The 23832-nt window shown below is 37.7% G+C and overlaps 4 protein-coding genes and 1 long non-coding RNA gene across 5 annotated transcripts; 4 read left to right on the plus strand and 1 right to left on the minus strand.

The window, feature by feature from the left end:
* The first annotated feature begins 203 nt into the window (after positions 1 to 203).
* Positions 204 to 1844, plus strand: LOC142162616 (uncharacterized). Its single transcript, XR_012693841.1, has 3 exons — positions 204 to 253; positions 574 to 651; positions 1566 to 1844. It is a non-coding gene; the product is annotated as an uncharacterized LOC142162616 (long non-coding RNA).
* A 7682-nt stretch (positions 1845 to 9526) lies between these two features.
* Positions 9527 to 13167, plus strand: LOC107830128 (putative late blight resistance protein homolog R1A-3). The gene has a single exon (XM_016657609.2). The coding sequence runs from the start codon at positions 9756 to 9758 to the stop codon at positions 12984 to 12986; it is 3231 nt and encodes a 1076-aa protein (XP_016513095.1). The 5' UTR covers positions 9527 to 9755; the 3' UTR covers positions 12987 to 13167.
* Positions 13168 to 13920: 753 nt separating this feature from the next.
* On the plus strand, positions 13921 to 17557 carry LOC107830127 (putative late blight resistance protein homolog R1A-3). Its single transcript, XM_016657608.2, has 2 exons — positions 13921 to 16746; positions 17180 to 17557. The coding sequence occupies exons 1-2, from the start codon at positions 13994 to 13996 to the stop codon at positions 17232 to 17234; spliced, it is 2808 nt and encodes a 935-aa protein (XP_016513094.2). The 5' UTR covers positions 13921 to 13993; the 3' UTR covers positions 17235 to 17557.
* Positions 17558 to 19066: 1509 nt separating this feature from the next.
* LOC142163518 (polygalacturonase-like) lies at positions 19067 to 21009 on the minus strand. Its single transcript, XM_075220816.1, has 5 exons — positions 20984 to 21009; positions 19962 to 20070; positions 19573 to 19665; positions 19425 to 19511; positions 19067 to 19351 (listed from the first exon to the last, which is right to left on the minus strand). Exons 1-5 carry the CDS (start codon positions 21007 to 21009, stop codon positions 19067 to 19069), a joined length of 600 nt encoding a protein of 199 aa, XP_075076917.1.
* Positions 21010 to 21341: 332 nt separating this feature from the next.
* On the plus strand, positions 21342 to 22433 carry LOC142163519 (putative late blight resistance protein homolog R1B-16). Its single transcript, XM_075220817.1, has one exon. The coding sequence runs from the start codon at positions 21342 to 21344 to the stop codon at positions 22431 to 22433; it is 1092 nt and encodes a 363-aa protein (XP_075076918.1).
* The last annotated feature ends 1399 nt before the right edge of the window (positions 22434 to 23832 follow it).

The following is a 23832-nucleotide window of genomic DNA, read 5'->3' on the forward strand; positions in this document are numbered from 1 at the left end:
TTCGTATGATGGAGTTAGAGCCATTTTAGTGAAAAATGGTTGTGCTGCAATTTAAATTGGCTGCTGGTGTATTTTTTTAGCAGCAGTGAACAGTAACCCGCGCGTGAACAGTACCGCGCGGGGTGAACAGTAATTGCAAAAAATTTGGGCAGTGAGTTTATATCCGATTTTGGGTCATTTTTCCACCATTTTCAGTCATTTTGAGAGCTTTTGGACGGGGATTGAAGGGAGTTTCAACTGAGATCGATTGGAGGTAAGTTTTATGAGTTAAATACATGATTTTATTGAAGAATCATCCTTGAAATCCATGAAAACATAGCCAAATTATAAGAAATTAGGACTTGAGATTGAAATTCTAAAATGAAGATTTGAGGGGTCATTTGAACTCCGATTTTGGTAAATTCTATATGTACGGACTCGTGGCGAGACGAGGAATCCGGTGATGTGACTTTCATAATTTTTCGAGAAGTGGGACCGGCGCTCGGGTTTTGCAAATTTCGTGATTTTCGATATTTTTCGAGTCTTTTCGATTGGGTTATATTCCCTTAGCCTGTTGTAATATATTCCTTGTAGTTTTGGCAAGATTCGACGTGCGAGGAGGTCGATTCGAAAGGAAAGGGCATCGCGGAGTAGACTATTGGCCGTCTTGAGGTGAGTAATAGATGTAAATGTTGTTCTGAGGGTTTGAAACCCCGGACTTTCACATAGTAATGCTATATGGAGGCGTGACACGCACTCCATGATGAGTGCGGGGTCGGATACTATTGGGGATTGTGACTTGGTCCATCCCGTGTGATGTTTATACTATACTGGTGATTGATACACATACTTCATTGATATTACTGGCTTGATGCCATGTTTGGGGCCTTGTGCCGATTTGTAAAATCCTTCGAGGATTGATATTACCGCTTAGCATAATTTGCATATCATTTAATTTCAGTCCAAGGTTTTAAATGTTGTTTTGCAAACTCAGCCATAATTCTAAGTGTTGAAAACTTAAATGATATTTTTAAATGTATTCCGGGCTGGAACTTCTGTTTTGTAAATGCCCAAAGGGCTTATTATATTATTTCCTGGACTGATTATAAAGTGACTTGAAACATTGGTAACAATGACACTGTGTGATATACTTGAAATAGTGGTAACAATGACGCTGGATGATATACTTGAACAGTGGTAACAATGGCACTGTATGATATAAATTGGTCAGGTAACAATGGCTGACCGGTCAGGTAACAATGACTAACCAAGATATTGCGCTTGGGCTGTAGGAGCCCCTCCGGAGTCTGTACACACCCCCAGTGAGCGTCGTCGACGATAAATAAATATGGATGGCTCGGGCTGCACGCCGCAGTGGGTACTAGAATGTACCATCATATGCATTGCATTGCATTCATGTATTTCTATTTACACCGTTATTTAGCTGCTCAGTTCCATATGTTGCTGTATATTTGGATTTTAGCTTACTTTGTGTATTTACTGGATTTTCTTATCTTTGGGCTGTAGTTACTTTTATTACTCACTGGGTCAGAGTACTCACTTTACTCTCTGCACCTTGTGTGCAGATCCAGGGCAGTCTCAGGCTCAGTAGATCCAGTTGATCAACAGATCCAGCTTCTGGGAGTATCGAGGTAGCTGAACGACGTTCACAACCATTGATCTTCTCCCTCCTATCCTATCTCTTTATTTTCGCATTATCAGACTTTGGATATACCATGTATTAGGATGATATTCTGTATTCTAGAGGCTCAAATTCGTGACACCGGGTCCTAGTGAGATTATATTTTGTATTTGTTAAATTCTTCAGTACTTTAATCTTGCTTAATTGATATTTCTTTCCGCTATTTTTGATAAATTGGGTTAAGTGTTGAATAATGGTCGGGCTTGCCTAGTAGTGTGTTGGGCTCCATCACGACCGGGATTTGGGTCGTGACAGAGGGGGGCACTAAGCTCCCGCTTTATGCGAGGTCCGGGGAAGGGTCGGACCACAGGGTCTATTGTATGCAGTCTTATCCTGCATTTCTACAAGACCTCTTGAATTACATCGCAACAACTTTAATTTTGAGACTATACATTTCTGCATTTCCACGGCTCGAACCCATGACCTCCCGAATCACATGGCAACAACTTTAATTTTGAGACTATGCATTTCCACGGTTCGAACCCATGACCTCCTGAATCACATGGCAACAACTTTACCAGCTCCCTTCCTGTATTCTCTCAATTTAAATACAGAAATTAAAACAGAAAGGGCAAAGGTCCCTCTTTTTCCCTATATTAGAAAAGGAAAGTTTCTATGAAAGACATTACTTGGGGACGTCAAAAAGTATGATAATACAAGAACCTTCCTAAAAGAAGAAAATAATAAGTAGCAAAATAATGGTGTTTCCCCTCACAAGTCAAAAGAGGAGTACCAAATGAGTCCTAAAGAAGAAAATAATTAGCAGCAAAATAAGGGTGTTTCACCGCACAAGGAAGAACCTGTCATGCAGCTTCTAAAGTCAAAAGAGAAATGAGGTTTAGCTCTGAACCACAATAATTTTGATACTGTAAGAAAAAAGGGAAAAGAAAATACAAATATGTCATCGAACAAGATTGATTGAGCCTCACATAGAATTTTCTCTTCCTTCTCTCTAGGAAGAAGGGTGAATAGTAAATCCGTTACTATTCATCGGTCATAACTTCGGAATCCAGCAGTGGATTTTCGCAAACTTGATATCAAAAGATTTATTTTCTCTTTGCGCACAATCCCCAATTGGTTTCACCCTCAAATCCATAGCCAATTGTTACAGATCTACAAATTGGTTCGTCCATTACTGTAGCAAACAGTGTATCTGGGCAGCTTCTTCTTTTCTGTGCAATGTAGTGTTGAAACTTTTGCGTAATAGAGCCTTTCCATGGCAGCCAACGTCTCTCCCCAGCCTTTGGCTGTGGGAGAGCAGAATCCAAACTCAAATGAAGTTACTCCAAACATCAATAACTTTGTTACATATGCAGCAAGTTTGAATCAAAATCAATCTGCCACATCTCTCACAAAAACGAGTTTGAAACCTTTTGAAATTGTTCATGGAGTTCCTACCATTCAATTTTCCATGGATGAACGTGAAGAATTTGCAAAGGAGGAAGGATTACATCAAGCAGTGATGATAAAACTGTCCAGCGACGCACCAAATTTACAGATTTTAAGGAGTATTATGCCGAAAATCTTTGGTATAAAAGGTAATTGCTTGTTCAGTTCTTTGGCTCCACGACAAATTTTAATTCGTCGTGATCAACATGAAGATTATGTTGCTTGTTTGGCAAGAGCTGTAAAGTATTTTCAACATAATGGAAGGGAGCATCAATATAGAGTTTTCCCTTGGAGTGTTGGATATAATCCAAATCAGGAAACTTCGAAGGTGGCTATTTGGATTTCTTTGCCGAATTTGTCGCCTGAACTGTTTGCTCGTAAGCCTTTATTGTCCATTGCGGCTGCTATTGGAAAACCAATCGCAATTGATAAGGCAACACAAGTTAGATCTCGTCCTAGCACGGCAAGAGTCAAGGTTATCATTGATTTACTTGACAAACTTCCTGAAAAGATTAGGCTTCAATATCTTGATGTTAAACTGGTAATATTGTTGAGGATTACCAGGAAATTATCTATGATAATTTGCCTTCGTATTGTGGCCATTGTAAGCATCAAGGACACTAAGAAAATCAATGTCGGCGCTTAAAAGGAAAGGCAGTTCAAGCAGCTCGTGTTTGTGATGAGAATGAGCATCAAATAGTTGAAAAATTGCAGGGTGATGCAAGAGATTTTTTGAATGCTAAGAGAGCTGGGCAACAACTTATAGAAGGATCAAAAAATGATAAGAATGCTAGGCAGCAAGTGTGTGATGATTTGAGTAAAAGAGAAGATGCAACAGGGGTTAGAGGTGTTGTGCAAGTAAAAAAAAAAACTGATGTTAATATCCCTGATGGTGCACAGATTCTCAGCAATTCTGGGATCTCAAAGAGTGTCGCTATTGTTCATGTCGATCGTGCCTTAGCTAGGAATCGAGGGAATGGCAGTAGTATAGGGACAGTAGCGGGAGGTGATCGACCTATTAATGGTATAGGTGAACAAATTGATAATGCAGCAGGATACAAAGCTATTATTGTGAATGAGGAGGGCCAGGAACATGTAAGTACTAAGGCCTTGGAGTGTGCTGATGCTACAGTCTGTAAGGCTGTGAATATGGAAAATTCAGCTGCAGGTGTAGCAAGGGCGGGACATAGTGGTGTAGGTGCACATTCGAAGTCTACTAATGCATTGAAAACAACTGTTGATCATGTTGTTGCACTGGTTGAACCAGTTGAGAAATCAGCAGCAGCAGGTACAACTCCTGTAGATGTATCTACTGCTGTTTTAGTTCCAGCTGAAATTGTTTCAACACCTACTGATGTTGAAAAAGATTCAAAGGAAGCTGGGTAGCAAATTAGTAAGAATAACTGGACAACGGTTTCCAGCAAAAAAAGCACTCCAAATAGAAAAAAAATGATGCAGGTTGAGCAGCGACAAAATGCTATAAATAGCAGCGTAGCAGAAGTGTCAAAGGGCGAGCTTGTACCAAGGGCCAGCACTCCTATGATTCTTTTTTCCAGTTCACAAGTGGAAAACATTATCAAACAGGCCCAGGCAGAAATGGTAATGAACACCACCTTGGTTAAACAACCAATGGTGACTTTGAACACATCCGTGTTTGATGTCCCTTCTCAGTCAGTAGTCTTTTGGGGAGTTCAAAGGTGAATCTGGGCAGCTTGTCCTGTCAACTGGGAACAACAATGAGGTTATCCAACAAAAGGTGAAGGAAATGGCTACCAATTCTAAGTTGTGGCGTGAACAACGAGAGGAGGATGATGAAGATGATTGGGGTGATGGGTTTGATGGCTATTCATTTGAAGAAGGTGAGCAGGAGGTTGATCAGGAGAGTGCAGGTGAGGAGATCGATCCTCCAGTAAAGCCAAAGCCTCATGAGGCAACAACATCAAGTCCCACGACCAAATTGAACATTCATACTCCTATTTTCATACCCAGAAACTCTCCTACTCTCCTACTGCTGCTATGCCTGATGCAGCAGCTGGAAGGTTGGTTAGCGCTGCGGAAACATGTGCCAAGCAGGCCACTCCAGGTGTTAATACAAGTCAAATTGTGATTACACCAACACTTAAAATGCAGCAGCAACAAAATGATCTGCAAGCCTCAACTAGTATGCATACTGGTGATCGCACAGCAGCAACAAAACCAAATTCTGGGCAGCAGCAACTCACAACAACTACTCCAATTATTTCGGTTGAGGAGAGATAACTACTTGATGCAATTGTAAGTACTGCTCCTCTACTTTCTTTAAGTCAAACAGTTTCTTGCACTGGTCGTGGGAATGTGAGCAGGAACAAATCACAAAAACAACAACAAAGTACGGCAAATATGGTTCATACACAAGCTGGAAATACATTGATGACTCAAGGTGTTTCTCAACACATGCCAAATCCAATTTTGGTAGGTAGAGATATATATGAAGAAGGAGAGGAAGATAATATCTTAAATCAATGCCGGGAAGAGGCATCAAGAAAAGGTGACCTATCACCTATGCATAGTGGAAAAATAAAAAAAGCACATACAAGGAAAAATAGTTGGGACGACAAGGTCAGTAATTTTTTAAATGTTAGGCGAGCTCCAATGAGAGTTGCCAAACAAAAGAAGGATGCCACAACTATCTCAACGAGGTCCAACCGTTCAAAAAAAATGATGATTTTTGAATACTTTTTGAACACGGTTGAGGAACACAACAAAGAACTGCAAATTGAAGATTTTACATGTTTGGAAAAGAAGGGACATGAACCAAATTGGTACTTCATTCTATTATACCACTTTATTAGTATTCTCATTTGTATATCATCACAGAGTATGTTATAAACTCTGTGATGATCATTGAATATTTGGTACTCTCCAGTTCTTATTTTTACATGCGTGCTAGTAGGTGAGGCATTTTCATTGCCTCAATAGGATTAGTAAGGTAAGGTTTAGCCCGGTTTGAGTTGCCTTGGTCCTATGCCTTTGGAAAAATATCCACACGGCTATGAGATTATATGCTCTCGTGAGACATTGTCGGCAGCTACACCATGAATCCTCTACATGAGGTTGTCATCTTAACGCAATGTGAGGCGCAGAGGAGTGATTATATAGCCAAGGCATACAGGTAACAATACCGGTGTTATTGTCCCCCTTATTTGTACTGTTCCTAATTGTTGTACTTTTATTTTCATTTATTAATAAAAAAAAACTAGCCCTAGGTGCTTGCCTAGCGGATTGCCAAAAAAAAAAATATGTCATCGAACTGATCTATTTATGCCACTTGTTAATAGTTAAATATAAATATGCCACAGGCATTACCATTTTGGGCCATATATGCCATTACTCACTTATTACTATCCGATTTTGCTATGGCATTATCTAAATCCTTCGTTGCGGTATTCATGGTTCGGTTTGGATCGGTTATTTCATAAAAATAACTAAAGCAGACCAATTAAGTCAATTTTTTATCGATTTGGTTTATGTTGGTTTTTTGGAGAGCTTTTTTTTAAAGATGAGACATACTACCAAAACATATTCCAGCGACTACATTTTTAATGTACCCATTTGCTCTTTGAGAAATCTATCATTTACCAAAAATATATTGATGGTAATTGAATCAAAATATGATAAATAATTTAAGAACTCAATTAAAAATAGATCATTTTTAATATGAAATAGATTCTCATACTTAGCAAAAGAATATACAACAAGGATATAACGTCAAAGAACTAGATTATTATAATAGCAACGAACTAGATTAAAAGTACAAACGATTAACATATACCGTATATATATTAAATGTATAATATATATATATATATATATATATATATATATATATATATATATATATATATGTGTGTGTGTGTGTGTGTGTGTGTGTGTGTGTGTGTGTGTGTGTGTGTGTGTGTGTGTGTGTATCAAATTTCAAATTGCCACTTTTATAATCAGGTTGGTTTGGATTTTTCGGTTATTTTTATATTAAAATCAAAATCAAATCAAATAAAAAAAGTATCTATTTTTTTACTCGATTTGATTCGGTTTTTATGAACAACCTTAGTAGTCAGGATGTGATGGTGTCTTGGAAAAAGGGTATAAAATTTGTTTAAGAAAAAAAAAGACAAGTTTAAAAGCGAGTACACTACTAGCGACCAATATTCATTGACTTTCGAGTTCATTTTTCGAGTGTTTCGAGGTCATGCAATACGAATTAGTGATTATATCCACTTTTTAGTGTGTATTAGTACATGCTAATTTTGTAGATTTTTTTTTTGGTAGACACTTGTTCGCCTAAAATTTTTTAGGTCCATCAGAAACGACGTGATAAACAATACTAATTGCTTTGCCATGATTGTTACTTACTTTTTGGCATTTTACAGCCATAAATGGGAATTCAAGACAATTTTCAATTTTTCGTGTGCTGTCATCTGTATGAAATCAGACAACCGGATTCGAATCGCCTAAAATTTTACGGGCTCATCAAAATGACCTAATGAACAATAGACATTGCTTCGTCGTGACTGTTCCTCATTTTTTGGCATTTTAGGAATATAAAATAGGAATTAAATACAATTTTCGAATTTTTGTGTGTTATAGTCCATGTCATCTGCATAAATTCAGGGAACCGGCTCCAACTCGCTTAAAATTTTGCGTGCCCATCAAACGACCTAATGAACAATGGTCATTTGCTTATCCATGATTGTTCCTCATTTTTTGGTGTTTTCAGATGATAAAACAAGAATTCAGGACGATTTCAGATTTTTCATGTGCTATAGTCCATACTCCATACCAACTGCATGAATTTGGGCGAAAAATTGTGTATGATCCAGTTTTCCTGTTTTATGGCCCTAAAACACTAAAAAATGAGAAACTCATGGAGAAGCAATAACTATTATTCATTAGGTCTTTTTTATGTGCCCACAAAATTTTATGGGATTCGGGGACCATTACCCAAATTCTTAAAGTTGGCGTGGATATTAGTACACGAAAAATTAGAAATCATTCTAATTTCCTATTTTATGGCCCTAAAATAACACATAAGAAAAGAATATGGCGAAGCAATAACTATTGTTCGTTATGTCATTTCTGATGGCCCACAAAATTTTATGAGATTCGAAACCCGTCGCCCGAATTCATGAGGATGGCATGTACATTAGCACACGAAAAAATAAAAATCATCTTGAATTCCTGTTTTATGTCCCTAAAACGCCAAAAAATAAGGAATAGTCATGTCGAAGCAATGACTATTGTTCATTAGATCTTTTCTGATGGTCCAAGAAAATTTTCGGCAATTCGAAACCTGTTGCACAAATTCATGAAGATGATGTGGATATTACCACACGAAAAATTTGAAATCATACTGAAGTCCTGTTTTATGGCCCAAAAATGCCAAAAAATAAGGAACAGTCATGGCGAAATAATGACTATTGTTCATTATGTCATTTCTGATGAGTCCACAAAATTTTATGCGGTTTGGAGTCCGTCGCCCGAATTCATAAAGATGGTGTGGAGATTAGCATAAGAAAAATTGAAATTTGTTTTGAATTCTTGTTTTATGGCCCTAAAATGCTAAAAAGCGAGGAATAGTCATGGTGAAGCAATGTCAATTATTTATTAGGTCGTCTCTGATAGGCCACAAAATTTTAGGCGATTTAGAGCCCATCGAACGAATTCATGAAGATAGCATGGATATTAGCGCATGAAAAATTAAAAATCACCATGTATTCCTGTTTTATGGCCCTAAAACGCTGAAAAACGAGGAACGACCATGGAAAAGTAATACTATTATTCATTAGGTCGTTTATGATGGGCCCAAAAAAGTTTTAGGCGATTCGGATCACGTCGCCCGAATTCATGAAGATGATATGGATATTAGCACAAAAAATTTAGAAATCAACTTGAATTCCTGTTTTATGGCCCTAAACACCAAAAACGGAGAATGTTCATGGTAAAACATCACTATTATTCATTAGGTAGTTTCTGATGGTTCCACAAAATTTCAGGCGATTCGGAGCCCGTCGCTCGAATTCTTGCTTTCCCCAAGAAAAAAGGCATGTATAAGAAGAATTACATATACTAGTACTATTCCCTCCGTTTCAATTTATTTGTCATAATTTGACTTGACATAAATTTTAATAAAGAAATAAAGACTTTTGAGACATGTCGTATTAAATAAATCATAGCATTTGTGTGGCTATAAATACTTCTCAATTAAAATTTTTTATAGGAAATTCTTTTTTAAACGGGCTAATTAGAAAATAGTATCAAATAAAGAGAAAGGAGTAATATCTAACGCGGTGTGGAAAATTAGATCTAAAACCAACATGATAGAGACTAGAGCAGACGGTGGACCAAGCTGGAAATGTGATGGAAGCTAAGAAATAAAAGAAAAGACCTTTTGCACTTTCTGTTTTTAAATTGAGAAATTACAAAACAAAGAGATATTCTGCCTTCTTCTCTGTGCAGAAACTCCCTTATTGCATCACTCTGGTGAGGGTGATCAATTAGCCACCTTTCGTCGAAGAATTATACTACGTATATAGGTAAAATATTAGATTTTTGAGGTATATAATATATATTGAACCGCCTTTGTCAGAATTTTTTTTTAACTTCTTTTAAGTTTGAAAACCTGAGTAAATTCCTATACATACTGAGGGACATGGCTTATGCTGCTATTAATTCTCTTATGAGCATCATATTTAGATCAGTAAAATCTACTGGACTTAACCTGCAAAAGTACTATAAAAAGCTTGAATCCATGAGAGCTATTGTGGAGAAACCGTTGAAAGTAATAGGCGATGATCTTGAGGTATTGACAAGTTTGGAAGCTAAAATTGCAGCGCTGGCATACAGGACAGGGGATATAGTTGGCTCGGAATCAAGAAAAGTTCTCGCTGCAAAAAGTCCAATTTCACGAAGAATAGCAATTTGGAAACTTCATTTCAAGATGAAACGAGCAGTAGGACGCATTGATTCCACCGTAAAGCAGTGGATAGGAATGTTGAACAATGAACATCTGGAAGCACAAAATTTGACTCTTGCCTCTACATCTGATAGTGCTTTAGAGCCTGAGAATAAGATGGTTGGACTTGAAAATGAATTCGAGATGATACAGGATCAACTTGCATCACACATTTCCGAGAGTGAGATAAAGAGGGGCATGGCTTATGCTGCAATTACTTGCCTTATGAGCACCGTACACGAATCAATGCAAGTTACTGGATGTAATTTGCAATCGTTCTATGAGAAGCTTGAATCTTCGAGAACTATTATGGAGAAACCGAGAAAAACAACAGCCGATCCCCGTGAGGAATTGACAAGCTTGGAAGCTGAAATCATAGAGGTAGCATGCAACACAGAAGATATGGTTGACTCGGAGTCAAGAAAGATTCTTTTCGCAGAAACTGCAGATGAAAGAATCAATGCTTTTTGGGAACTCTTTTTTATATTGGAACAAGCAGCGGAATGCGTTGATTCAACCATGAAACAGTGGATGGCAATATGGGATAGGTACAACAACACCAGAGATCAGGAAATACAAAATTTCTCTCTTGTCGATATATCTCAACATGCTTTGGAGATGGAGAATATGATGGTTGGCCATGAAAATGAATTCGAGATAATACAGGATCAAATCGCTAGAGGAGCAAGGGAATTAGAAGTTGTCTCCATTGTAGGGATGGGGGGCATCGGCAAGACAACTTTGGCTAACAGAATTTACTGTGATCCGTTCATTGTGTCTCGTTTTGACATTCGTGCAAAAGCTACTCTTTCACAAGAGCATTGTGTGAGAAATGTACTCTTACGCCTTCTTTCTTCAACAAGGGGAAAGACAGATGAATGTTATGAGGAGCAAGATGATGGGCAACTAGCAGACCGATTACAAAAGCTTCTAAAAGGCAAAAGGTACTTGGTAGTGATTGATGATATATGGACTACAGAAGCTTGGGATGATATAAAACTATGTTTCCCAGATTGTAACAATGGGGGCCGAATACTCCTAACCACTCGGAACGTGGAGGTGGCTGAATATGCTAGCTCAGGTAAGCCCCCTTATCATATGCGTCTCATGAATTTTGATGAAAGTTGGAATTTACTGCACAAAAAGGTGTTTGAGAAAGAATATTTTTCTCCTGAATTTGAAAAAATCGGGAAACGAATTGCATCAAAATGTGGAGGATTACCTCTAGCAATTGCTGTGATTGCTGGACTTCTCTCCAAAATGGGTAAAGCATTGGATGAGTGGCAAAGTGTTGCCGAGAATGTAAGTTCAGTGGTAAGCACAAATATTGATGTCCAATGCATGACGGTGCTAGCATTGAGTTACCATCACTTGCCCCATCACCTAAAACCGTGTTTTTTGTATTTTGCAATTTTCCCAGAGGACGAACTGATTTTTGTAGATAAACTTATGGAATTATGGGCAAGTGAGGGATTCCTAAAGGTAGGAGAGATGAAAAGTATAGAAGAAGTGGCAAAAAAATGTCTAAAAGAACTTATAGATAGAAGTTTAATTTGCATACACAATTTGAGTTTTGATGGAGAAATCGAGAGTTGTTGGATGCATGATGTGATCCGTGAACTCTGCTTGAGAGAAGCTCGAAATATGAATTTTGTGAATGTTCTCAGAGCTAAGAATGGTCAAACTCCACGTCTGCAATCCACGCATTTTTCCTCTATTAGTCGAGTTCGGATCAGTGTCCACTTGGCAAGGTATCCTGATATTGAGGTCCGTTCTATTATCTGTTTTAGTGGGAATTGGTTCTCAGAGTTGTTGCATTTCAAGCTAGTACGAGTACTAGATCTTACTTTAATGAGATGTGATCGTTTCCCCAGTGAGATACTTGACTTAATTCATCTGAGATACCTAGCTTTGACTCTTTCTCCTAGCTTATGCCATATGCAAACTTTGATAGACATTCCTCCACAGATATGTAGCCTATGTCATCTGGAAACTTTTATACTATCGGGGGACTGGCGAAGAGGATGGTTATATCCTTTGATATTACCATCGGAAATTTTGGTAATGCCACAATTGAGGCTCCTCCGTTTGGATTGGAATTACTTTGTGTATCTCGAGCCAACAGAGAAAAGTTTGGTTTTGAAAAATTTGCAGTATCTGTATGGATGGAATCCTTGGTATTGTAATGGATCTCTCTTGTTTCCTAATTTAAAGAAGTTGCAAATACGTGGCATCGGAGAAGACTTCAGTAGTTGTAAAGAACTCTATGATTTTCGCTGCTTAGATCAGCTCGAGGAATTGGAATTTTGTCTTGCTTATCGAAATGTAGATGCTGCTTGCTTTCTGGAAACAGTTACACCTTCAGGCGCTACTTCACAAGACCTTCTGAGGAGGCTGAAATTTTCGATGGAGAGTACATCTCTGCCCCTTCTTCCTACTGATGATGCTTTGCCACATTTGCTTTTACCTCCTCCAGATGCTTTTCCGCAAAGACTTAAGAAGTTAGCTTTTAGTGGGACTTGTTTGCAATGGATGGATTTGAGCATTGTTGGTAAATTGCCCAAACTCGAGGTTCTTAAACTAGAAAATGATGCATGTATAGGCGACGAGTGGGAAGTAGTTGATGAAGGGTTTCCTTACTTGAAGTTGCTGCTACTGGAACGTTTGAAGATTCGTTATTGGAGAGCCAGTTGCGATCACTTTCCATGCCTTGAACGACTGTTTCTGGAACGTTGTCTTGGTTTGGATTCAATACCTCAAGATTTCACAGATATAACCACACTTGCTCTGATTAATGTTAGCAGTTGTGCAGAATCTGTTGGGAATTCCGCTAAGCAGATTCAACAGGACATTCAAGATAACTATGGAACATCTGTTGAGGTTACTATTGTTAGGCATGTGAAAGCCAAGAATATTTACTTTAGTTAATCTATTTCAGCTTGATTGTTAGGCCTGTGACAGCCAAGAATATCAATTTTTAGAGCTCTTTTGAAATAGTTTTGTAATGCGAATGCAAATAAATTAAGTATGGAGCTTTTAGTTGGTTTTCCTAATGCATCTTCCCCATATAAATATGGCTATTTGTGGGAGAGTATCTTTGTTCTTATTTCTCTTCAGTTTCTTAGATTCTGATGTTAGATTCTTTTGTGTTACAATGTGATCTAAAGTTAGATTCTTTTGTGTTTTCCTTATATTTTTCTGATATCAATATTAGTCTCCTTCTGATCTAAAATTTCTTACTTGCTGAAATTATCACTTTTGCCCAAATGCTGGAACCCATAAGGTTCAAATCCCGAACCTTTGGATACCATATGTAATCCATGGATGTCTAATCAGAAAACCATATCCGAGCTCCGTGGCTAATATGTGCTCTTTGGATTTTTCTCTCGTTAAGGGTGGAGAGATCACATTCATTTCATCACATCCCTCGGTAATTTTCTCCCTGATAAAAGGAAGGTTTGACTTATGAACACAAGCTGTATGTGTAGGCATAATTTAATGTTTATGTCATAAATAACTTATTCTATGAACTTAAATAACTGATTATTCAAAAAGAAGCCAAGACGTGCAGTGTGGGATTTATAGCCAGCTAAGCTTTTCTCATTTTAATTAACAAATAAAATTGCTTTTATACAAATTTACCAGTTGGAATGGCTCTACAGCTTAGTCAAGTATTCATTTAGTATAAATTATTCATGTACTTGTCCTTTATTCTATTAATGTTTAATAGGTCATCTTTTAACTAATGAAATTTTCAGTCAACCAATGAAAGCTTACAACTAATTTTTTTTGTTCTTAAACTAGAATCTCTAAGCAAACTTAATTATTATCAAAAACCACCATTTTCAACAGAGTAGGCTTCAAAAACTCTGTTGAGAGATTCTGTGTATTGCATCACATACACACGAGAGAGAGAGAGAGAGAGAAAGAGGGACATGGCTTATGCTGCTATTACTTCTCTTATGAACACCATACAACAATCAATGGAATCGACTGGACTTGTGATGCAATTGTTCTATGAAAAGCTTGAATCATTGAGAGCTATTATGGAGAAATCCTGCAATGTAACAGGCGATCTTGATGCATTGACAAGCTTGGAAGCGCAAATCGTAGAGCTAGCAGATGAAGCAGAAAATAAGGTTGACTTGGAATCAAGAAATATTTTTTTGCCCGAAAATGAAAAAAAACAAAGAAGAGCTTTTGTGAATCTTTATTCCCTTGTAAAAGAAGTAGTAGGACGCATTGATTCAACAATGAAGAAGTGGATGGCAATTCAAAAGAAGCTCAAGAACATCCAAGATCTTAAAGCACAAGATTTGTCTCTTGTCAGTACGTCACGACATGGCATAGAGCCTGAGGATAAGATGGTTGGCCTTGAAAATGAATTCGAGATGATGCAGGATCAACTTGCTAGAGGAGCAAAGGAACTAGAAGTTGTCTCAATTGTCGGGATGGGGGGCATCGGCAAGACAACTTTGGCTAACAAAATCTATAGTGATCCATTCATTATGTCTCACTTTGGCATTCGTGCAAAAGCAACAGTTTCACAAGAGTACTGTGCGAGATATGTGCTTCTACGCCTTCTTTCTTCTATAAGTGGAAAGATCGAAGAATTTCATGAGCATCAAGATGATGATCAACTAGCAGACCGACTACAAAAGCTTCTAAAATGCGGGAGGTACTTGGTAGTCATTGATGATATATGGACTAGAGAAGCATGGGATGGTATAAAACGATGTTTCCCAGACTGTAACAATGGGAGTCGAATACTCATGACCACGAGGAATGTGGAGGTGGCTGAATGTGCTAGCTCAGGTAAGACTCCTTATCATATGCGCCTCATGAATTTTGATGAAAGTTGGAGTTTGTTGTACGAAAAGGTCTTTGTGAAAGACTATTTTTCCCCTGAATTTGAACAACTTGGCAAAAAGATTGCACTAAACTGTGGAGGATTACCTCTAGCACTTGTTTTGATTGCCGGACTTCTCTTCAAAATTGGTAATTCATTGGATGAGTGGAAAAGTGTTGTCAAGAATGTAAGTTCAATGGTCACCACAGAGGTTAATGTCCAATGCATGAGGGTGGTTGCATTAAGTTACCATTACTTGCCTCATCACCTAAAATCGTGCTTTCTATATTTTGCAATCTTCCAAGAGGATGAACTGATTTTAGTCAATAAACTTGTGGAATTATGGGCAGCAGAGGGGTTTTTGAAGGTAGAAGAGAGGAAAAGCATAGAAGAAGTGGCAGAAAAATGTCTAAAAGAACTTATAGATAGAAGTTTAATTTCCATCCGCAATTTGAGTTTTGATGGAAAAATTGAGATTTGTGGAATGCATGATGTGACCCGTGAAATCTGCTTGAGAGAAGCTCGAAACATGAACATTGTGAATGTTACGAGGGAAGAGAAGTATCAAAATTCATGTGTGCAATCTATGCATTTTTCCTCTAAGAGTCGAGGTCGGATCAGTATCCAATTGATCACGTCTGAGCAGAATACTGAGAAAATATTGGCAAGGTATCCTAAAAATGAGGTTCGTTCTATTATCTGTTTTAGAGTGAAAATGTTCGTGCCAAAGTTGTTGCACTTCAAGCTAGTAAGAGTACTAGATCTTGCTTTAATGAGATTTTCTGCTTTTCCCAGTTTGATTCTTGATTTAATTCACTTGAGATACCTAGCTTTGAGTCTTTCTCCTAGCTTGCAGCATTATCTAGGAGAAGAGATTTCCTCATCTTTTTCAGTAGACATTCCTCCATCGATATCTAGCCTATGTTATCTGCAAACTTTTATACTAAAACTTTTACAGCCTAATGCCCGGGAATATCCTCTGGTATTACCATACAAAATTTTGACGATGCCACAATTGAGGCACCTCCATTTGGACTGGAATTACTTGCAGTATCATGAGCCTACGGAGAAAAGTTTGGTTCTGAAAAATTTGCAATGTCTGTCTGGATTGAATCCTTGGCATTGTACTAGGGCCGTCTTTAGACAATTTCCCAATTTAAAGAAGTTGCAAATATGTGGCATCTGGGAAGACTTTCGTAGTCGCAAGGACCTCTATGATTTTCACTATTTAGATCAGCTCGAGGAATTAGATTTTGTTCTTACTTATTCATGTTATGCTTGCTTTCTGGAAAGCATTACATCTTCAGGCCTTTTGAGGTTCACGAGGCAAAAACGACGAGCAATTTTGCTGGAGAGACCATCTCTGGCCCTTCCTCCTACAGAAACTTTTCCATATTCAATCCTTCCTCCTCCAGATGCTTTTCCGCAGAACCTCAAGAAACTGGCTTTTTACGGGACTTGTTTTCAGTGGAAGGATTTGAGCATTGTAGGTAAATTGCCCAAACTCGAGGCCCTTAAACTGGGAATTAGTGCCTGCATAGGCATTGAGTGGAAGGTAGTTAAGGATGGTTTTCCTAGCTTGAAGTTTTTGCTACTGGAACGTTTGAAGGTTCGCTACTGGAGAGCCAGTTGTGATCACTTTCCGTGCCTTGAACGACTATTTCTTGAACATTGTTGGGATTTGGATTCAATCCCTCAAGATTTTGCAGATATAACCACCCTTGCACTAATTGATATTAGGTGGTGTGCAGAATCTGTTGGGAATTCCGCCAAACAAATTCAAGAGGATATTCTAAACAACTATGCAAGTTTTGTTGAGGTCAATATCCATGAGCCTCAGTAAGACATCTTCTTCCTTGATTTACTTCTTATAATTGTTGCTTGTGGTTGTATTTTTGTGTCAAAAATATAAATGCTAAGGCTTGTTTGGTCAAGAGTATAGTAAACAGATAGTCTTACGTTAGATTCATAGGTTATTAATCCTCTTAAATGTCCATGATTCTTTGTTTGCTGCTCTAGAGTCATACGTTCATTAGCAGGCATGTCCAGTAAGAATTTAGTTCTGCGCACTGCCGCGTATTTTGTTTTATCGCTGTGTAAAATTGATCTACAACAACATATAACTCTTCATAGTAAGCTCGATATAGTAACCTAGATAATAGAGCAATAACCTGCTCTAATAAGTTAAATCACACTGATAGTGTGAAACTCTAACATTTCATTTTTCATCCTTTGTGGATGTTTCTTTTTATTTTTTTATTTTTTTCTGCAGAAACAAGCGACGAGGACCAAGCCGCTCAGTAGCCCTTCCCACTATCGGTATCTGAGGAACCATTACACTTGCTCTAGTTGATGTAATGGGCTGTGCAAAATCTGTTGGGAATTCCGCCAAGCAGATTCAACAGGACATTGAAGATAATTATGCAAGTTCTGTTGAGGTCCATATCACTTAGGTTGGAATTGGATTTTTCAAATTTCCATGGATTTTTCATTTTTGTTGTGTTTGTTCTAAATATTGGTAGGTTGCAATTGGATTTTCGTTCAGTCTTTTCTTAATGTTGGTAGGTTATAAGAGAAACTAGGCCTGCCTAAACAAGTAAGGAAATTAAACTTTCTTTCGCTATTATACATAAAACTTTGAAAGAGAAGGGAAGCCTTGGCGTTAAGTTTCTGCCATGTGACCATGAGGTCATGGGTTCGAGCGGTGGAAACAGGCTCTTGCATAAATGCAGGGTAAGGTTGCATACAATAGACCCCTGTGGTCCAGCCTTCCCCGGACCTCGCGCATAACAGGAGCTTAGTGCACCGGGCTGCCCTAGACCTAAACTTTGAAAGACGACTAAATAGCACAGAATAGTCACATGTTCTTACTTATCTCATAAATAGGATGCATTAATTCACATAACAAGAATCAAGTGAAAAGATGCCTTACAAGCCTAACTGATATGGAACTCAACAGATTTTGCATAGTTTTCTCCAATATCCTGTTGAAAATAAATTGTCTGGTGAATGTACATGTCAGCTAAGTATTTCAAAACTCAAAAAGTATATCATTTGCTACTAATAATCCTATAAGTTGAACGCAGGAATACAAGTAATAATTATAAAAGCAATTCAACCAAAAATACGACCTAAAGGAGGTAACGAAAACGGACCTCAATAGAACTTCCGTAGCTGTCCTCAATTTCGTCTTGAATATTCTTGGCAGAATTCACAACTGACTCCTTACAGATGCGTATATCAATTAGCTGAAGTGTGGTTATTTCTGCAAAATCTTAAGGTATCAAATCCAAGTACCAGAAAACTTTGATGAATAGTCGTTCACGTCATGGAAAGTGAATACTACTAGATCTCCAGTATCGAATTCTCATACTTTTCAGTTGCAATCGAGTAAACCCTGTTGAATTTGGCAAAACCTTTTGTCCCACATCGGTGGGAAAAGAAGGGTTGGGGGGATTTTCCCCCTATAAAAGAAGACTTAATGTTTAGGATTTAAACACACCGCTCATTTGCCTTCTCATCTGTTTAAGGCATTTGTATTTCTCTCTTTAGTATTATTTCACTTGTATTTTTGGAGTGAAATAAAATATTGGTTGTGTCCGAGGAGTAGGCAAAATTAGCCGAACCTCGTAAATTGTTCTCTTTATTGTTGTTTTATTGTCTTATTTATTATTTGGTGGCTGTCATAATATTTGGTATAGTAGTTGTGACTTATTCACACTATATACATTTGGCTTCCGCAACAAACCCGTCCTCAACTACTTCCCGCTCCTCGCCTTTGCAGGCATCATATGCTAGTTTGAGGGCCTCGAGTCTGGGAAACTTACCAACAATTGCTTAAATTTCACTATTTTAGACTCAGTGAGGTCAGGTGAATGCCCTGGCTTTTTTCTTTGATAAGTTGTCCTGCCCCATCTCTTGTCTCTTTTTTCTTTAAATAAAAAAATGTTAAAAGAAATAGTTTAGAGAACTCAGGCTGTAGTTCGCTCTAAAATTCTCATCAAGCGAAAACCGTTGCAAGTCTCATTTTCATCCAACATCAACTATTGTACAACATACGAAATTAGCAATACATAACTTAAAGCATAAAATCAAGGCTAAACAAAAAATTCAATGTACAATGATTACTGTGCTACAACACTGACAAGTTTGTTTCATTTTATTTGTCTTTTCCTTTGCTTTTCTGGTTATGCACACAACAAAGAATTGCTGGTGTTAGTACTATGTCAATACTATATTCTTGGCCATAAGCATTCCTACAATAAGCAGTGACTTCCCTTCCTGGTGTCGCTGTTCCTGGTGTCGCTGATGTTAGTTGTATTAGTTGCATAGTTATATCAGTACATGACACTGACATACTGCAGTTTAGATTTATGGCGATATCTGTGCTCGATGTTCCAAATATATTCTGGTAAATAACATTGCTGATTTGCACTCCAGTTACCTATCATGAAAAGGGTAATGAATATTTATACCTTACTCAGTGTTATACTATACACCAAACCAAGAAATTTAACCTTAGCAGAAAAAAATTGTGTGAAAGGCCTTTGTCGTGCATTCATTGGTTTGGTATGAACATCAGGCGCAAACAAGTTTTTATTAAGCTGAATATGTATTTAAAGCAATGTTAACTTGTATTACCATTTCCTTGCAAGCTCCTCAAACATCGCAGTAATTCTGGTCAAGTATAATGGGGTTCTTGACAGAGTTAAATTCAAGATTCTCAAATATGACATCTCGTACATATCCTCTGCCAACCTATTCACAAGAAGTTAATAGTAAGCGGCAGATGGATTTTATATACTATTATATACTACGGGATCAACTGAAACTACCAATTTTTTCAACATATACTAAATTATGAACCCGTAGTCTCAAAAGTACATGAGCTTGAAGCTAAGAACCTTGAACATTGAACCCATTGAGTTTAAATCCTGAATCCGCCTTTTGTTTTGGTCAGCGCATTTAAGAAGAGTAAATTCATGTGTGAAGTTTCAATATTATTAGTTCTGATTTTAATTCATTTTTTCAATGGCTAAGTCTGGTTAGTATACCTGCCATGTCTTGATACGAGCTCCATTTGTAGTTCCATAGAAGAAAGCATTGCTCACATGAATGCTTTCTACTTGAGCAAAATTACCACCTTTTCCTAAGCTTCCAATACTGAATACAAGCAGAGTTAAAAAGATTTCATTAGTATTAGGAAGTTAAAATCTATTAACTTACTAAATCATCCTTATCTATTTGATCCAAATAAATATGACATGCTGAATTCCTCTTTTCTAAGGATTTAGTCTTTTGCCACTCTTTCTTTTTGGCATCATAGTATAGGTCATTGTTATTAAAACTTCACCACCAAAGGATGCGGTGGGATGGTTGGGATCCCTCCGCTCTTAGCCAGGGGCTCGAACTCGAGCCCCAAGAATGGAGAATTTCTTGGTAGGGAGTACTTAACTCCCTTAGTTGGCCTATCCTGCGGATATCTGGATTAGTCGGGCCAGTGAGTTGCAGAAACCAGATAGTTAAAACGAATTAAAAGAAAGATCATAACATGGTTTTTGTGGCTGCAATCGGATGGTAATGGCCGCATATTGAGAAGACTGAATGTGAATTCCATCAGTATTTGGACTATTTCTTGGAGATTGTGAGTTCTATCTAAGACAGAGAGATAATTCCCCCGTCAATAGACACTCCTCCATCAATTTCTAGCCTATGTTATCTGCAAACTTTTATACTAAATCTTCCAATTTCTAGCCTATGTTATCTGCAAACTTTTATGTTATCAGATGATACATGTATATATCCCTATCTGACCTTTGTTTTTTTCTTGTGCCTTTCACGTTTTTAATTAATTTAAAAATATTTATACCTACCTAGCTAATACAAGACGAGCAACTGTATGTAATATTAATAGGTGGTAAAAAAACTTCAGCTCTAGAGCTGAAATTTTTGTGTTGTAACTGAAAACTTCAGGTCTAGTATGTAATATTAATAGGTGGTAAAACACCTCAGCTCTAGTATGTAATAATGAACACTCTTTGTCGGGACTCTTTTTACTTCTTTTAAGTTTGAATACCCTTTCCCTGGCTTCGCCACTTGCATCGCATACATACAGAGGCACATGGCTTATGCTGCTATTACTTCTTTTATGAGCACCATACAACAATCAATGGAATCGACTGGACTTGTGATGCAATTGTTCTATGAAAAGCTTGAATCCTTGAGAGCTATTATGGAGAATTCATGCAATATAACAGGTGATCATGAGGCATTAACAAGCTTGGATGCGCAAATTGCAGAGCTAGCAGACGAATCAGAATATAAGGTTGACTTGGAATCAAGAAATATTATTTTGCCCGAAAATGAAAAAAAAAAGAGCTTTTGTGAATCTTTATAGCCTCGTAAAAGAAGTAGTAGGACACATTGATTCAACGATGAAGAAGTGGATGGAAATTCAAAACAACCTCAAGAACATCCAAGATCTTAAAGCACAAAATTTGTCTCTTGTTAGTACCTCACGACATGGCTTAGAGCCTGATGATAAGATGGTTGGCCTTGAAAATGAATTCGAGATGATGCAGGATCAACTTGCTAGAGGAGCAAGGGAACTAGAAGTTGTCTCACTTGTCGGGATGGGGGGCATCGGCAAGACAACTTTGGCAAACAAAATCTATAGTGATCCATTCATTATGTCTCACTTTGACATTCGTGCAAAAGCAATTTTTTCACAAGAGTACTATGCCAGAAATGTGCTTCTAGGCCTTCTTTCTTCTATAAGTGAAAAGATCGATGAATTCCATGAGCAGCAAAATGATGATCAACTAGCAGACCGACTACAAAAGCTTCTAAAATATGGGAGTTACTTGATAGTCATTGATGATATATGGACTAGAGAAGCATGGGATAGTATAAAACGATGTTTCCCAGACTGTAACAATGGGAGTCGAATACTCATGACCACGAGGAATGTGGAGGTGGCTGAATGTGCTAGCTCAGGTAAGACTCCTTATCATATGCGCCTCATGAATTTTAATGAAAGTTGGAGTTTGTTGTACGAAAAGGTCTTTGTGAAAGACTATTTTTCCCCTGAATTTGAACAACTTGGCAAAAAAATTACACTAAACTGTGGAGGATTACCTCTAGCACTTGTTTTGATTGCCGGACTTCTCTCCAAAATTGGTAAATCATTGGATGAGTGGAAAAGTATTGTCAAGAATGTAAGTTCAACGGTAAACACAGGGGTTAATGTCCAATACATGAGGGTGGTTGCATTAAGTTACCATTACTTGCCTCATCACCTAAAACCGTGCTTTCTATATTTTGCAATCTTCCAAGAGGATGAACTGATTTTAGTCAATAAACTTGTGGAATTATGGGCAGCAGAGGGATTTATGAAGGTGGAAGAGAGGAAAAGCATAGAAGAAGTGGCAGAAAAATGCCTAAAAGAACTTATAGATAGAAGTTTAATTTCCAACCGCAATTTGAGATTTGATGGAAAAATTGAGATTTGTGGAATGCATGATTGAGAAACATGAACATTGTGAATGTTACGAGGGAAGAGAAGTATCAAAATTCATATGTGCAATCTATGCATCTTTCCTCTAAGAGTCGAGGTCGGATCAGTATCCAAGTGATCAAGCATGAGTATATTACTGAGAAAATACTGGCAAGGTATCCTAAAAATGAATTTCGTTCTATTATCAGTTATAGACAAACAATGTTCATACCAAAGATGTTGCACTTCAAGCTAGTAAGAGTACTAGATCTTGCTTTAATGAGATTTTCTGCTTTTCCCAGTTCGATTCTAGATTTAATTCACTTGAGATACCTAGCTTTGACGCTTTCTCCTAGCTTGCAGCATTATTTAGGAGAAGAGATTTCCTCATCTTTTTCAGTAGACATTCCTCCATCGATATCTAGCTTATGTTATCTGCAAACTTTTATACTTAAACCTTTACAGCCTAAGACCCGGCAACATCCTCTGGTATTACCATATGAAATTTTGACGATGCCACAATTGAGGCACCTCCATTTGGACTGGAATTACTTGCAGTATCATGAGCCTACAGAGAAAAGTTTAGTTCTGAAAAATTTACAATGTCTGTCTGGATGGAATCCTTGGCATTGTACTAGGTCCGTCTTCAGACAATTTCCAAATTTAAAGAAGTTGCAAATATGTGGCATCTGGGAAGACTTTCGTACTCGCAAGGACCTTTATGGTTTTCATTACTTAGATAAGCTCGAGGAATTAGATTTTGTTCTTACTTATTCAGGTTATGCTTGCTTTCTGGAAAGCATTACATCTTCAGGCCTTTTGAGGTTCACGAGGCAAAAATTACGAGCAATTTTTCTGGACAGACCATCTTGGGCCCTTCCTCCTACAGAAACATTTCCATATCCAATCCTTCCTCCTCTAGATGCTTTTCCGCAGAACCTCAAGAAACTAGCTTTTTACGGGACTTGTTTTCAGTGGAAGGATTTGAGCTTTGTTAGTAAATTGCCCAAACTCGAAGCCCTTAAACTGGGAATTAGTGCCTGCATAGGCGTGGAGTGGAAGGTAGTTAAGGATGGTTTTCCTAGCTTGAAGTTTTTGCTACTGGACCATTTGGAGTTTCGCTACTGGAGAGCTAGTTGTGATCACTTTCCATGCCTTGAACGGCTATTTCTTGAATATTGCTGGGATTTGGATTCAATCCCTCAAGATTTTGCAAATATAACTGATAGGACCAAACCTGTTGTTGTATGTGAAAGTAGACAAAACAAAAGAAAGAAAAATCAAAAAGAGATGAAAATATGATATAAGCGCTTACATCGACATTCTTGTGATGTAAGCACTTATCTCAGCATTCTTATGATGTAAGCGCTTACATTGGCATTCTTATGATGTAAGCGCTTACCTCGGCAGGGCATTTAAATGCTTATAAA

This window comes from Nicotiana tabacum, chromosome 8 (genome assembly GCF_000715075.1).
Source record: "Nicotiana tabacum cultivar K326 chromosome 8, ASM71507v2, whole genome shotgun sequence".
Classification (NCBI taxonomy): domain Eukaryota; kingdom Viridiplantae; phylum Streptophyta; class Magnoliopsida; order Solanales; family Solanaceae; genus Nicotiana; species Nicotiana tabacum.

Bases quoted from the DNA above. Each gene is read 5' to 3' on its own strand.
- LOC107830128 (XM_016657609.2), top strand. From the start codon at position 9,756: ATGGCTTATGCTGCTATTAATTCTCTTATGAGCATCATATTTAGATCA.
- LOC107830127 (XM_016657608.2), top strand. From the start codon at position 13,994: ATGGCTTATGCTGCTATTACTTCTCTTATGAACACCATACAACAATCA. The intron at 16,747-17,179 runs GTAAGACATCTT...TTTTTTCTGCAG, and splicing joins GTCAATATCCATGAGCCTCA to AAACAAGCGACGAGGACCAA.
- LOC142163518 (XM_075220816.1), bottom strand. From the start codon at position 21,009: ATGCAAGTGGCGAAGCCAGGGAAAGG. The intron at 19,666-19,961 runs GTATACTAACCA...TCTTGTGAATAG, and splicing joins CTCGTATCAAGACATGGCAG to GTTGGCAGAGGATATGTACG. The intron at 19,512-19,572 runs GTTTGAGGAGCT...ATACATATTCAG, and splicing joins TTGACCAGAATTACTGCGAT to CTTAATAAAAACTTGTTTGC.
- LOC142163519 (XM_075220817.1), top strand. From the start codon at position 21,342: ATGAAGAAGTGGATGGAAATTCAAAACAACCTCAAGAACATCCAAGAT.